Source organism: Pavona decussata, unplaced genomic scaffold, assembly GCF_977016875.1.
Source record: "Pavona decussata unplaced genomic scaffold, jaPavDecu1.1 SCAFFOLD_114, whole genome shotgun sequence".
Taxonomy (NCBI): Eukaryota; Metazoa; Cnidaria; class Anthozoa; order Scleractinia; family Agariciidae; genus Pavona; species Pavona decussata.
This window is the reverse complement of record NW_028145528.1, coordinates 2,321,288-2,334,062: the sequence shown is the minus strand read 5'-3', so window position 1 is coordinate 2,334,062 and position 12,775 is coordinate 2,321,288. Positions and strand designations below refer to the sequence as shown.

Below are 12,775 nucleotides of genomic sequence, written 5' to 3'. Positions count from 1 at the left end.
AAGAAGTTACTTTTTCTGCGGTATCAGCAGATTTGTTGACCTTAAAAAGGCGTTTATCACTGTTGATCATTCACGTTTATTGCGTAAGTTGGAACATTATGATATTTTAAAAGGAAATTTAAGGCAGATGTGATAACCGCTGCTCATCTGCCTCCACTGTGATATAAGAGACAGACGTTCGAATCCTTGCTGGTGGACCATGTTTTGACATAGTACGTTATATATCTTGATTTTTGACAAGTTTCTTTCTTTGTTCCTTTCATATAACAGATATTTGCATATTGCTTATTCACTTTGTACGATGTTCCTTGTTGTCTATTTCATGTACCATGCATAATGTATCCCTTTCAAAATTCAAGAAGGAGCAGTTTCCTTAACTGTCAAGTTAGTGTAGTGGAATGCAAGCGCCATGGAAAACTCAGTGAGCAAAACAGAGAGATTTTCACTGATTAGTTGAATGTAATAAAATAACTGCAAATATGAAGCCAAACTGGCATTAGGGAGGCCAATGCCTTTTCAGTTTTACTGAAAGGGTTTCAGTGTTAGCAAATTAAAGTAAAAGCACAAGACAATTAAAAGACAGCAAAGAAATATAAAATCAAGCATTTTAATGAAAAATAACGAGAGTAACACTAATTACATTGAATGTATTCCACCTAGTGAATCTCGAATCATTTTCAAATGCTGTAACATCTAACACTATAAACAGCTTGTAATAAAAAAAAATGATTATATACGACAACAAGACATTACAGGTTATGCCAAAAAATCATTTGGGTAACAATTACAGTCAAAATGGCAGAAACTATCAGAATAGCCTTCTAATTTGCAGCTATCCAAACATGCTTTGCATTCAGCATTCTTCGGAGCGGGATCATGGAGGTGACGGTAAAATCCACGTCTTTTAAACAGCGTATCTGAAATTTAAAAGTTACAACTTATCATGCGACAGCTTTTTTCAGGAATTGATGGGCTAAACCCCAAGGACCGGTCGGTTTTAAAAAGAAATAGAGTGGTTTTTATTTTGACTTTCAAAATTATAATTTTGTTTTTACTTTGAATACAAGCAAAACTCCACGTTCACTGAACAATAAGAGACAAAACCCAAATCAATCGTGACTTGTTCGCACTCTTAACATCTTTCACGTATATTTGCTTTGAGTTCTCGTTGATCCATTTAGTTGCTTGGGTTTGTTTTGATAGGTCATACTTTAGTTCTGGCTTTACGAAGCTCAAAGAAACTCCGTGCTTGGATTTCCGATAACTCGACAGCAAATCAATTTTACAGGAAATTAAAGAATTACAGTACATAGGATGGAACATGTGTCGGGATAGAGGTAGCTGTAAGGTTACAAAAGGCCAGTATAGATTGCACAGGATAGTTCCGGCCTCATGCCCAAGTAGGGATTGCGACAATGAAGGGGGTACTAGCGGATCACAAAGGATAGTTGCAGCCTTGTGCCTCTTTAGGGGTGGCGAGAATGATCGCTGGGGACAGCTTTGACTGTGTTTTACTGTATTTGGACAAATTCAGCTATTGTGAAGCTGCAACAACAAATTACAGTTCACCAAAACCTCGTTGTACTTACTACAGGTTAAACATCGAAAAGAAAGAGACCTCTGGCTTACGTGCAAAATTTTATGAACCCAGTTAACTTGGGAGCTCTGCAAAGACACTGCTTCAGTCGCCTGGGATCTTATGATAGGAGTAGGCAGTAGCAAAGGCGGGAGCTTTTTTTGACAATTTGAATTTTTGTTTTTGGTCACCACAAGTTTACATCAAACGCCAACAAAATGCATTTACCTTCCAATGAAGGGCGATCATCAAGTCGCTTGACATAGCTCTCCTCATCTGAAAGAAATATATGATCAGATAAAATATTTTAATTCTTAAGTTTTAATTCCACGTGCACCCTTAAGGTGTAAAACTATGAGGACAGCCCATAAGGTGTGTGGCTCTAGCAGGTGACCATTCTTACACTCTATCAGAGTACGGATGCTTTACCACTGAGAGTTAATGAGTTGTGGGAGACTTGTGGCAGTATGCAGTATGCAAGATGTTTGTCACATGAACCCAGTGTAATGACCTTGCCACAGTACTCTATTGTAGCTCAGTTGTCAGAGAGCATTCAGAGCTGAGAGAATCGAAGAATCGTAAGGTCATAGATTCGTCTCCTGTTGAGTGTAATCGTTCGAATTGTCTTAGTTTTCTGAGTTTGCCTGTGTTACTGACTGAAAAAAAATATACCTCTGTTATATGAGAACTTTTTGTACTTATGTTCCTCTTAAGTTAAGCGAAAATATATTTAAAGAATGACATAAAATACGCTCTTTTACGTTTTCTGGGTGAGATGAGCCAAAACGGAATGGCCCCTCAACGTTTCAATTCAATGCAAGTGTAGCAGAATAAGTTGTTAAACACGCATGATGATAAAATTATAGATGAGTACCTACATCATCTTCTTGATTTTTAAAATTGAGAAAATAAGATGAAATACATTAACAATTTACATCACCTAACCGCAGGAGTTTTACAAATTTCTCCGACATACTGACCATCGGCAAGACGACGTGAAATCACTGATGAAATCACCAAGGCCAAAGTGATCAGCAGGCAGGCAGTCTTCATGATTTATCGTCAGGCAAAAGCAACACTGGAACTGACTCTGCAACGTGTATAAGAAATATTTGTTGTTAGCTTTCTACGGAACAACTTAGGCAAAGTCCTTTCACATTGAGACTGCAAAGACGGACGCCGTTTTACAGCTATAGAAGATCGCTAATAAACTGAGGCATCAGGCATAAAAGTAACTCAAACAAGAAATGAATGTCATCTCTTCTGATTCTGATTCTCGAGATAACACTGGAAATACAAAGAATTTTAAAAGCAAAGAAGACTCAATTAAACTCTCGTCTGATTCACAGATCACTTTATAAAAATGTACTTGTACTGCTGGTGTTGAGACAAAAAAAAAGCAATCCTAAATACTCATTGACTTGTAGAGAGAAACTCGTCAGTTCCCACGCACCTGTAAAATATGCAATATTTCTGCCACAAAATAGTTCATGTACGAAGTTGATAGAAACATTTTAAAATTAATTCACGGGTAGTTCATATATATATAAAACCTTCAAGTAACGTTGCGATTTGTGTATTCTTTCCAATGCTGAATGTTAGTATTTTAATTTAGGTTCCTGAACGGTTACATACATATTTGACGCTAGCGCTCCTAGCAAATGCGCGGGAAAACAAAGAACGAAAGTGTTCGAGCTGAAAGCAGCTCTTTGAGTCAGACAAAGTCAAAAACTTCTGCGGCGGATTATAGTTTCACAACAGATAACAATTCTGATCAGAGGATAATAAATTGGCTATTAGTATTTCAAAAGCAAGTTTGAAGATTACACCATTTATAAGACCGTTGTCAATATTGACAGACCAACTGTTAGAAGCTTCAAGCAAGGACGTCACGGTGCTATGAAGTGATCCAAACCCAGATTAACAGTTAACTAAAAGATCGTTATCGCTAAGATATTTGAAAAATTGGTCGTAAATTATTCTTTCGAACACCTTAACGACAGCAGGAATAATCGAGATTGGCCGGTAGCTGTTTACATCTTGTCTTTTGCCCTTTTTGAAAATTGGCGTCACTCTAGCTAGCTTCCATTCAGTTGGAACAATACCAGAGGAAATCGACTGATTGAACAGGAATGCCAGGGATGGTGCATGCCAGAACACCGGCCGCCATTTTAAGAATCCTGGATGGCAAATTGTCCAGTCCAGTCGATTTCTTAGTGTCTAATTTTTCAAGTAGTTTACAGACTTTATTGGAGTTACAGCTTTTGAAAGAGAAAGTCGCATTAGTTGAGATGAGATATCTTTCTGGAACAGTATCAGCAGAAGGTATGTCTCTTGCCAAGTCATGACCAATATTAGCGAAGTGGCAGTTAAATGCCTCCGCCATGCCAGATGCAGAACTAGTTTTTATGTCCCCAATTTCAATATCAGCAATAACTTTTTTCATATGTTGACGAGAGCTCAGCTCGTTAACTAGCTGCCAAGTTTTACGGGGATCATTTCTACTAGCAGCGAGGTGATCGCTAAAGTATTTACGTTTAGCATATTTAATTGAATTATTAACTTCATTTCTCGCTGTTTTAAAATCATCCCAGCAAGACTGATCCTTAGTTCGTTCCGCCTTCTTTTTCAGGAAGTCCCTTTTGCGCATCTTACGTATTAACTCATGCGTAATCCACGGGGACTTCTTGTTCCCGATTCTTTTCGATCTCATAGGGGCATGTTTATCGATACAGGTCAGAAGCCGATTCCTTCCAAAATTCCCACATTTCGTTGGGGTGAGAGAATAGACTAATGTCATCCCATTGAATTAATTCAAGGTCCGCTAGGAACTCCTCCTGATTGAAATTTTTAAAACTCCGAGTATTAATAATCTTAATACACCCAGGGATGGTATAATGTGTTTTGCGAATTAGATAGACAAGGGAGTGGTCGCTAATACCTAAAGGCATAACTCCTGATCTAACTATTTTGTCTGGGGTATTAGTTATGCACAGGTCAATTAGGGACTGAATAGAGCTGTTACTCTCGTTGGCTCCGTAATCAGTTGACTAAGAACAAAAATCTCACAAACATTGATGAGTTTGGAAGAATTGCTATCTGCGACACCAGGTAGCAAGTTTGTATTCATATCCCCGACAAGGTAGAGCTCCCGATTAGAACCATCAATTTTACTAATTAAATTTTCAAAGTCATCAAACAGGTCAGGAGGAGAATTTGGAGGTCTATACCAGGTACTGACAAGGAATGGCCGCGAGTGGGGTTTATTTATTTCGACAGTTAAACATTCGAGCCTATCAGTCATAAGCTCCTCAAACGAGGGGTCGGGGCCGCGGCCGGGGTTGGGGCCAGGGTCGGGGTCGGGGTCTCTCTCTCTCTCTTTTTTTATTTTTTTCACAGGTCATTTGTGGGCCAAATAAGGATTAAAGCCAATATAAAAAAGTTAAGTCTCTAAAGCTTACTAGCTTAGGATAGGTCATCGGTGACCAGTCGTGTTTTGAACTTTCCATACATTTGACTGTAAAGCGAACCAGCCGTGAACTGCTACTAAAAATAGTTCGCGGGAAAAAAATACAGGAAAATGTATGGAAAGTTCAAAACACGACTGGACGCTTTCTGGCACAGTTACGTCCCTCCAAAATCCTTTCTTAAATCCTTTTCCTAGTGCCAAAAGTTTCCAATTCATGAATTTTTCAGCAGCAATGTTTTATGAAAATTATTTGACATCGGATTTCCATACAAACACTGTTATTTCAAGCCTGTTTGCCTACTCGTCATAATGGCGTCGAAAACCGTGATAAGGTCTATTTACATGTCAGTTTTGATGTCGGCAATGAGATTTCAGAGTTCTCGTAGAAATTTCCCTAGTTTATTAACGGTATAAAACTATGAATTTTTCTTTACATTACAGCACAAGTATTTCAAGAATAAATTGTCTCTCAAGTATTTTGAATCTTTTTTTGTCAGTTAATGCGTCTTTTTCGGAAAAAATTTCCAGAGAAATGTTCTACATTCCATTCAAATGCCGAGCTTTACAAAGGAATTCGAGCGCATGTTTATTCATTCTCGGAAATAATAGTCACGTGTGACATGGATTGACTGTAACAAACGAGCACGATCAAGGAAGGCGGCTGGGGTGTTCATAGTAAGTTCATGCACATTCTAGTTCAAGAATTTGTTAGTTTAAGGAAATATATTGTCTCGTACCTTGTATTTCTTGCCTCATTTCGTTTCTTAGAAGAATACAAGGTAGTCAATTCACGGAACCAATGTCCGCCAGAATACGGAACTGCATCGAGTGTTGTCATCGATGACCTATCCTAAGCTAGTAAGCTTTAGAGATTTAACTTTTTTATATTGGCTTTAATCCTTATTTGACCCACAAGTGACCTGTGATGTTGAAAAAAAAAAAGAAAAAAAAAAAAAAGAAAGGAAAAAAAAAAAGGAAAAAAAAAAGGAAAAAAAAGGCCCCGACCCCGCGTTTTACTGACACCCGTTTCTTAGTAGAATAACAAGTAGTCAATTCACGGAACCAATGTCCGCCAGAATACGGAACTGCATCGAGTGTTGTCACCGATGACCTATCCTAAGCTAGTAAGCTTTAGAGACTTACCTTTTTTATATTGGCTTTAATCCTTATTTGACCCACAAATGACCTGTGATGTTGAAAATAAAAAAAATAAAAAAAGAGACCCCGACCCCGACCCCGGCGTCAGGCTTGTTTAAACCTAGACTGATGAACTTACCGTTCGACAAGGAGATGTGAACTGTCCAAGCTCGAGCAACGAACTGATAAGTATGAACAAATCGCACGTTTAAGTAACAAGCTACTTTGTTGATTATTTTTATTTTTCCTTACGCTCTGTCACTTTCGGATAATAGAGCTCTCTTCAGAATAAAAGAAAATCAAACATGCATATATGTTCAATCAATACTGTCATTTTGTCGTGAATTCATTAGAATAACATATTTCATGTTGTTTTATCCATCACTCTACATTTTTATTCATTGTTTGTATTTTGACGAGCCCACCTACGGTCGCAGATCTGCTCTAAAATGTCAGTGCATTTTTTTTCATGCAGTAATCCAAAGGTTGTCTGTATAACAAAACAATTTCTACACTCAATATCGTCATCGATAGGCTCAAAGTTAATGCAGCACTGTACCGAGACGTCATTGGACACGAACACGCAATGCAGTGCACGCAATTTTGTTGGATCATTATATAATATTTTGCCCCAAAAATGCGCGGGAAAACATTCAACTGAAAAATTATTTGCGCGCAGAAAACTGGTTTCCTTACGCGCACGCCCGCCCTTCCTGTTTCGGTTATTTAGATGTTTTTGTATCCTGAATCACTCTCATTTTTATTCGTTGTTTGTATTTTGACGAGCCCGCCTACGGTCGCGGATCTGCTCTAAAATATTGCCTTTTTTGCAGTAATCCGAAGATTATCTGTATAACAAAACAATTTCTACATTCAATATCGTCATCGATAGGCTCAAAGCCAGTGTAGCACTGTACCGTGACATCACTGGACGCGAACACGCAATGCAGTGCACGCAATTTTGTTGGATAATTATATAATATTTTGCCCCAAAAATGCGCGGGAAAACATTCAACTGAAAAATTATTTGCGCGCAGAAAACTGGTTTCTTTACGCGCACGCCCGCTCTTCCTGTTTCGGTTATTTAGATGTTTTTGTATCCTGAATCACTCTACATTTTTATTCGTTGTTTTTATTTTGACGAGCCCGCCTACGGTCGCGGATCTGCTCTAAAATATTGCCTTTTTTGCAGTAATCCGAAGATTATCTGTATAACAAAACAATTTCTACACTCAATATCGTCATCGATAGCCTCAAAGCCAATTCAGCACTGCACCGAGGCGATTTCGTGGCAATTTCAGCGTAATGTCGTTGAACTTTCTAGCCTCAGAGCTTTGCAAAAACATTAAACTAACGGTTACAGGCACCTTCCTTGGAATCTCTTGTGAGACGAAACTTTTAGCGGAGGAGTCGTCGCAAACTTGTCAAGATCTGTCAAAACTTTTAGAACGTTTTTGAAATCCCTACGATCATGGCGTGGCGATAAATCGCATCTAAATCACTACTACTTCACTCGCGTCAAATCCAACATCTTTAATAGGCCTGAGGGCGACAAAAGCGATTGCATTGAGTAATATGACAGGAACTACACAAAATTCACTGACTCGCAATTTGCTGAAAGGCCTTAACGGTGAAATACGAAATGATTGTACTGTAAAAGATTGTACTGAAGCTTTACGACAAAAGCATGGTCAAAATTGCCATGAAAATGGTTTGTGCTTTTTGCGATAATTGTCGAGTCTGAGACGAATAGCGCAAAACAGTATTTATTTTCCCTAACTTGACCTAGTGAACAATTAACTTAAAGAGTACTGTTGCAGTTCAGTGTTGTTTGAATAACTTTTAATGTATTGCGGTTAAGACATAAAGACTCTCTGGCTTAGGGTCCCAGCTTCCATAGCGGGCACATGACAAAAAGCTGTTTAATTGTGTATAAAAAAAAAATACTACAGAAATCACGATCACGTGGTGTCGGGCCGGCTTGAGGAATGTTTAAGTTTGAGGAAGTAATGTTTAAGTTGATAGAGTGTGGTCACGAAAGTAACTCAGAACAAATGCTTAATTCAAGTGTCGATATCATTAGTAGTACAGTAAACACCCGCATATAAGAACATGATTTCGGAGGTCAGGCTGATCGGTTTCTTATTTAACGGGTGCTTAGTGACAAATCAGCCTCAAAGTGTTCTTAAAATGTTCTTAAATTTCTATATTAGTAATGCGGGTACTACCCAAAAATCCCGGGGGTGGCACTTGACCCGTGTTTGGGTATAGGGGTGCCGCTGGGGGTTTGAAACCCTGACCATGTTTAGGACTAAAATAACCTTTAATACCTACCCTGTGTAGGACAATTTCCTCTATTTTAAGACCCTATTTAGGACAAAGGACAACATCTAGCTCTTGTGTTACACAAGTGTTTATTGGCATTAGTATTAACATTTAAAGGCCCACTGTCCCTTACCGGACGTGATGTTCCATGCATTAAAACGCGAATACCAATCACAACAGATAAAATAATACGCTACCTAGAAGTGATGGCGAAAATCCTAAAATTTCGCATTAACAGCGGTGAACCATAAGTGGAAACTCAATAATCGACGTGAAGCATTGTTCACTAAAATAAATACAGACTAACGTCTCTGATTTCGGATTGCCAAATACTCGACGACGTTCTTGCAACCATACCCTGTCTAGGACGGGTCCAGGGCAGACTCGTTTGAAATTATATACCCTGTTCAGGGCAGAGAGGCCAAAAACCATACCCTATCCAGCGGCACGTCCCCCGTATAGCCCATATAGGGGAGTACCCCCCCCCCCCCCGGGCCAAAAATGCCCCTAGATTTAAAATTAGCATAAATTAATAAATATTCTTTGATTTTAATGATCTGTACTGTATCATTGAGCGTATAGATGAGATGAATAAACTCCCTCAGTATGGTACATGTAGGATTTGGTATGACATTAACTTTTGTTTATGATTTCTCCTCCTGGATTTTCTTTATTGATTGTTGTAACCCTGAGGAGACTGCAGGACACTGAAACATTAAGTATACAAATCCAAACTGTACAAAACTTGATGCAGTAATGAAATTGTACTCAATTTTTTTTATGTATTTACAGTAGAAAAATCAATTACAGTAGAAACATCAGTACAGGCTCAATACAAAAATACGACCACTTGACAGCTGATAGAGTCATGACTGCCAACATAAAATCACTTGTTTTTTTTTTTTTTATGTAATTATGACACCTTTTCCATTTTATAAGAACATGCTGAATTTTTCAGGCTGATCTTGTTCTTATACAAATGGGGCTTTATTGGCCAAATTTCAGCCTGGTGTTCTTAATCTATTTGTTCTTATATGCGGGTGTTTACTGTACTTGCCCGCTAAGTCAATACGCTATAATTAAATGATACATGAGCTTATCGTGCGAATTTTTTAAACCTAACTCGACCATCCCCAAGAGTCGAAAATTTACAGACATGTACCGGGCCTACACGTTAATTAAATACAGTCTAAAATGGTAACTATTTTCAGTATTTAGGCGTTAGTATGAGTTAGTAAAAGTTAAGAACTCAATATATATTGAAGGAACAACGGCAAATTTGAACAACTTTTACCGTACCCATCTTTAATAAATGAAAATTGTCGTTAATTATTTAAAATGTTTACAGTATTTTCACCAATACATTATTTTATACATTTGGTATTCTAATAATTGAGAGGAAACCATATTTGGCAAAGTTCTCAGATGGGTCTTTAAAGTAGAAGCATCAATGGAAGTTAAAAGGTTATGCCTCGAGTGGCGTCATATTCCACCCTCACCTCCCTAGATCGGCCACTGCTAGCCTGGGTACCCCTCCCCCCTTTCTACTCTCACTTTTTCTCGCTCCCCTTCCCCCTCCCCTATTACGCATGCTACGCAGGCTAGGCCACCGCCGGCTACAACGGGCAGAAACAGGGGTCCATGACCATGGGCTCCTGACAGAAACTGATGAAATGATGTCACTATTTTGGCTGTTTTATCTATTGGAGGGGTCAGACAGTAGAGAGATTGGACTGTAGCAGCCCTAACGCAGACGCTCTTTGGACTCGTCACGCATTCCACCCCCACAACTCGTTCCCATCAGAGCCCGCGTGTTCTTGTCGTATTTTTATTTCAGTATGTTTAAAGGATTTCGACGACTGCCGTTGCTTTTGTGTATAGACTTGCCACAAGAGCTACGGAGTCGCGAGGCGAGAAAGTGAAGTTCTTTGAGATCTTTGAGAAATTACCCGCTTAGCCCCCAACCCCCAGCACCCCCAAAAAGTAAACACTTAGTATATCCTTAGGAAATAGATTAAGGCAAAACACAAAAGTGTGTATTTTCTTTAAACCCTCCGTATCTATATATGCGTTATTGACTATCAGCACTTCAGTATACCACCCAGGGCAAATTAAACTTATCACCTTACTTACTTACTTACGGAAATTTGGCCTACAGTATATTGTAGGTTTGACTAAACCTACAATGCGGTTTGACTAAAGAGATCGGAAATGACTATCAAATGCGTATGAAATGACTATGAAATTGCTTTATAAGTAGCTATAAGTGTCAATTCCAATGTTTTTTACTGATAATATGACAGGACCATGACAGGAGGAGCTGATGAGTGGTGAGGAATCCGTGGTGAGTTGCAATAAGCAGAATTTGAGTTATCGGGGTAAATTTCGATCAAGGGTTACGAAATTTAGTTCGAGTTGGCGAGGAATTCAATTTTAGTACCCCAGGATGATTCCATTCTCGTTCCTTTCCTTTATCTAAATGCTGATAGCCAGCCATATAATAATTACTAATTAATAATTACTAATTAATAGTTACCTTCCTCAATCCTTGTGCCTGATGGAGGACTTGGCGGGGCAGAGAACATAGTCACTTCCATGACTGTTCCGAGGTCTGATGGCGATGAAACGGGTAAAGACAACTCTGGTAGAGCAGAAGGCGTACTCGAGTCTGTTGGTTTTAAGCACATACATTAGCTTTTTGTTACTTCAATATACATTACTTGCAAAAAATTTTGGACGATTTTAATTTCGGACAAAAATTCTGACTAGTTCTTTTTATCACAGGAAAGAAAAATATTTGTTTCTTTTACGAAAGACAAAAACATAGATAAATTCCATTTTGCAGTTTATATTTTAATCTTCGACCATAGCCCAGTTTTAAGATACAGTAATTGCCTAAATTTACAGTTGGCATGTTTCAGCACAGTGTCCGAAATTTTTGTCCAAAAATTGTCCGAAATGAGGAAAAAAGTGTCCGAAAATTAAACGTCCGAAATTTTAACGTCCGAAATTTTTTGCAAGTAATGTAGTGCATGAAATATTTTGGCCTTAAATAGTGCTGGAAATCAATCTTAAGATATGACAAAAAATATATATATACCTGCATTGATCATCGAACTAGCAGCAACTGGTACTGGCGTCTCGTCTCTACAATTGATGCAAGTCCATAAAATGTCCTGGCCGGTCCTTACTGCCTGTCGATACGTGGCTCTGTCAACGCCAGTGTGACAACGACGGTGTTGCCATCTGTCGCATCCGCCGCAGAGTAGGGCCTCTTGGCGGGAGTTTACAATTTCTGCACAAAAGATGCAGTAAAATTCCTCCATGATATCGATGATTATTACTTTGTTAATAGTGTAGATTGACTTTTCGAATACTGTTGTTCTAACAAACTGGTGACATGAGAATAAAAAAGTACTTTATTCTCAACGTTCTCTCTCTCACGCTATGTTGAGATTGGGCACCGACAGTCTCTATGTTACAGAGTGTCCTAAAGTCCCAAACCACTGGACCATAAGGAAACCCCGTTCTCAGAATCCCAAACTCAAGGTGCCCCATCCTAAAAATTCGTAAAGTGTTTTAAACGAGATGCAACAAGGTTAAGAATTAAACGTGCGGAAAAGCGGATATAAAGTTTTTAGACGGTTAAGCTCCATGTAGTTCTCTGTTAGGGCGGCTGTCGCGGAAGAGTCCGCGGATAGCAAATGAGAGGGACTATCCAAACGAAGCACCTCCGCTAGTTTCATGTAGTAGAGAGCAGTTTCTTTGTTATTCCATCCTACATGAGACATTATGTCCGCCAACTGGGAGCCAGATAACGCTAACGTTATGGCTGAGCCCGAACGGAAGCTGTGTAGCGTTTCTCCCTCATCGATCTTAGCTTCTTTCAAATACAGCTTTAAACGAGCTTCTGCTGAAGAACTTGAAAATGGTTTGTTCACAATATGACCTTGGGGATTAGTTGGTCGAAACAAGTAACCATTTGTCACAGAAACGCGCAACTCGGAAGCCACGGCTACATATGTCTCAATAGCTTAACTGGACACAACTCAGGGTTAGGGTGTCTCCGAATCCCGAAGACGTTAGAGACGCCATCCCTCAGGGTTTTTCCCCATACGTGGTTGAACAACAGCCCATTGTCCTGGGGGAAACGCAGGATCTCTTCTGTTTTCACCATGCCAAGATCTGAACCACGATCACCGCTAAAGAATAACGTTTTGAAAAACGCTTGGTCCCGCGTCAATACAAACAGACCAGAAGGACTAACC

General features: G+C 39.1%; 1 protein-coding gene and 1 long non-coding RNA gene across 3 annotated transcripts; both read right to left on the bottom strand.

The window, feature by feature from the left end:
* Positions 1-591: 591 nt before the first annotated feature.
* LOC146470160 (uncharacterized) lies at positions 592-6,460 on the bottom strand. Of its 2 annotated transcripts, none has more exons than XR_014867009.1 (4): positions 6,322-6,460; positions 2,557-2,666; positions 1,805-1,852; positions 592-917 (listed from the first exon to the last, which is right to left on the bottom strand). It is a non-coding gene; the product is annotated as an uncharacterized LOC146470160 (long non-coding RNA). The 2 variants fall into 2 exon arrangements; XR_014867010.1 differs by lacking the exon at positions 6,322-6,460 and adding an exon at positions 3,130-3,391.
* Positions 6,461-10,507: 4,047 nt separating this feature from the next.
* LOC146470159 (uncharacterized) lies at positions 10,508-11,915 on the bottom strand. The gene is made up of 2 exons (XM_085122339.1): positions 11,608-11,915; positions 10,508-11,175 (listed from the first exon to the last, which is right to left on the bottom strand). Exons 1-2 carry the CDS (start codon positions 11,831-11,833, stop codon positions 11,033-11,035), a joined length of 369 nt encoding a protein of 122 aa, XP_084978465.1. The 5' UTR covers positions 11,834-11,915; the 3' UTR covers positions 10,508-11,032.
* Positions 11,916-12,775: the final 860 nt, after the last annotated feature.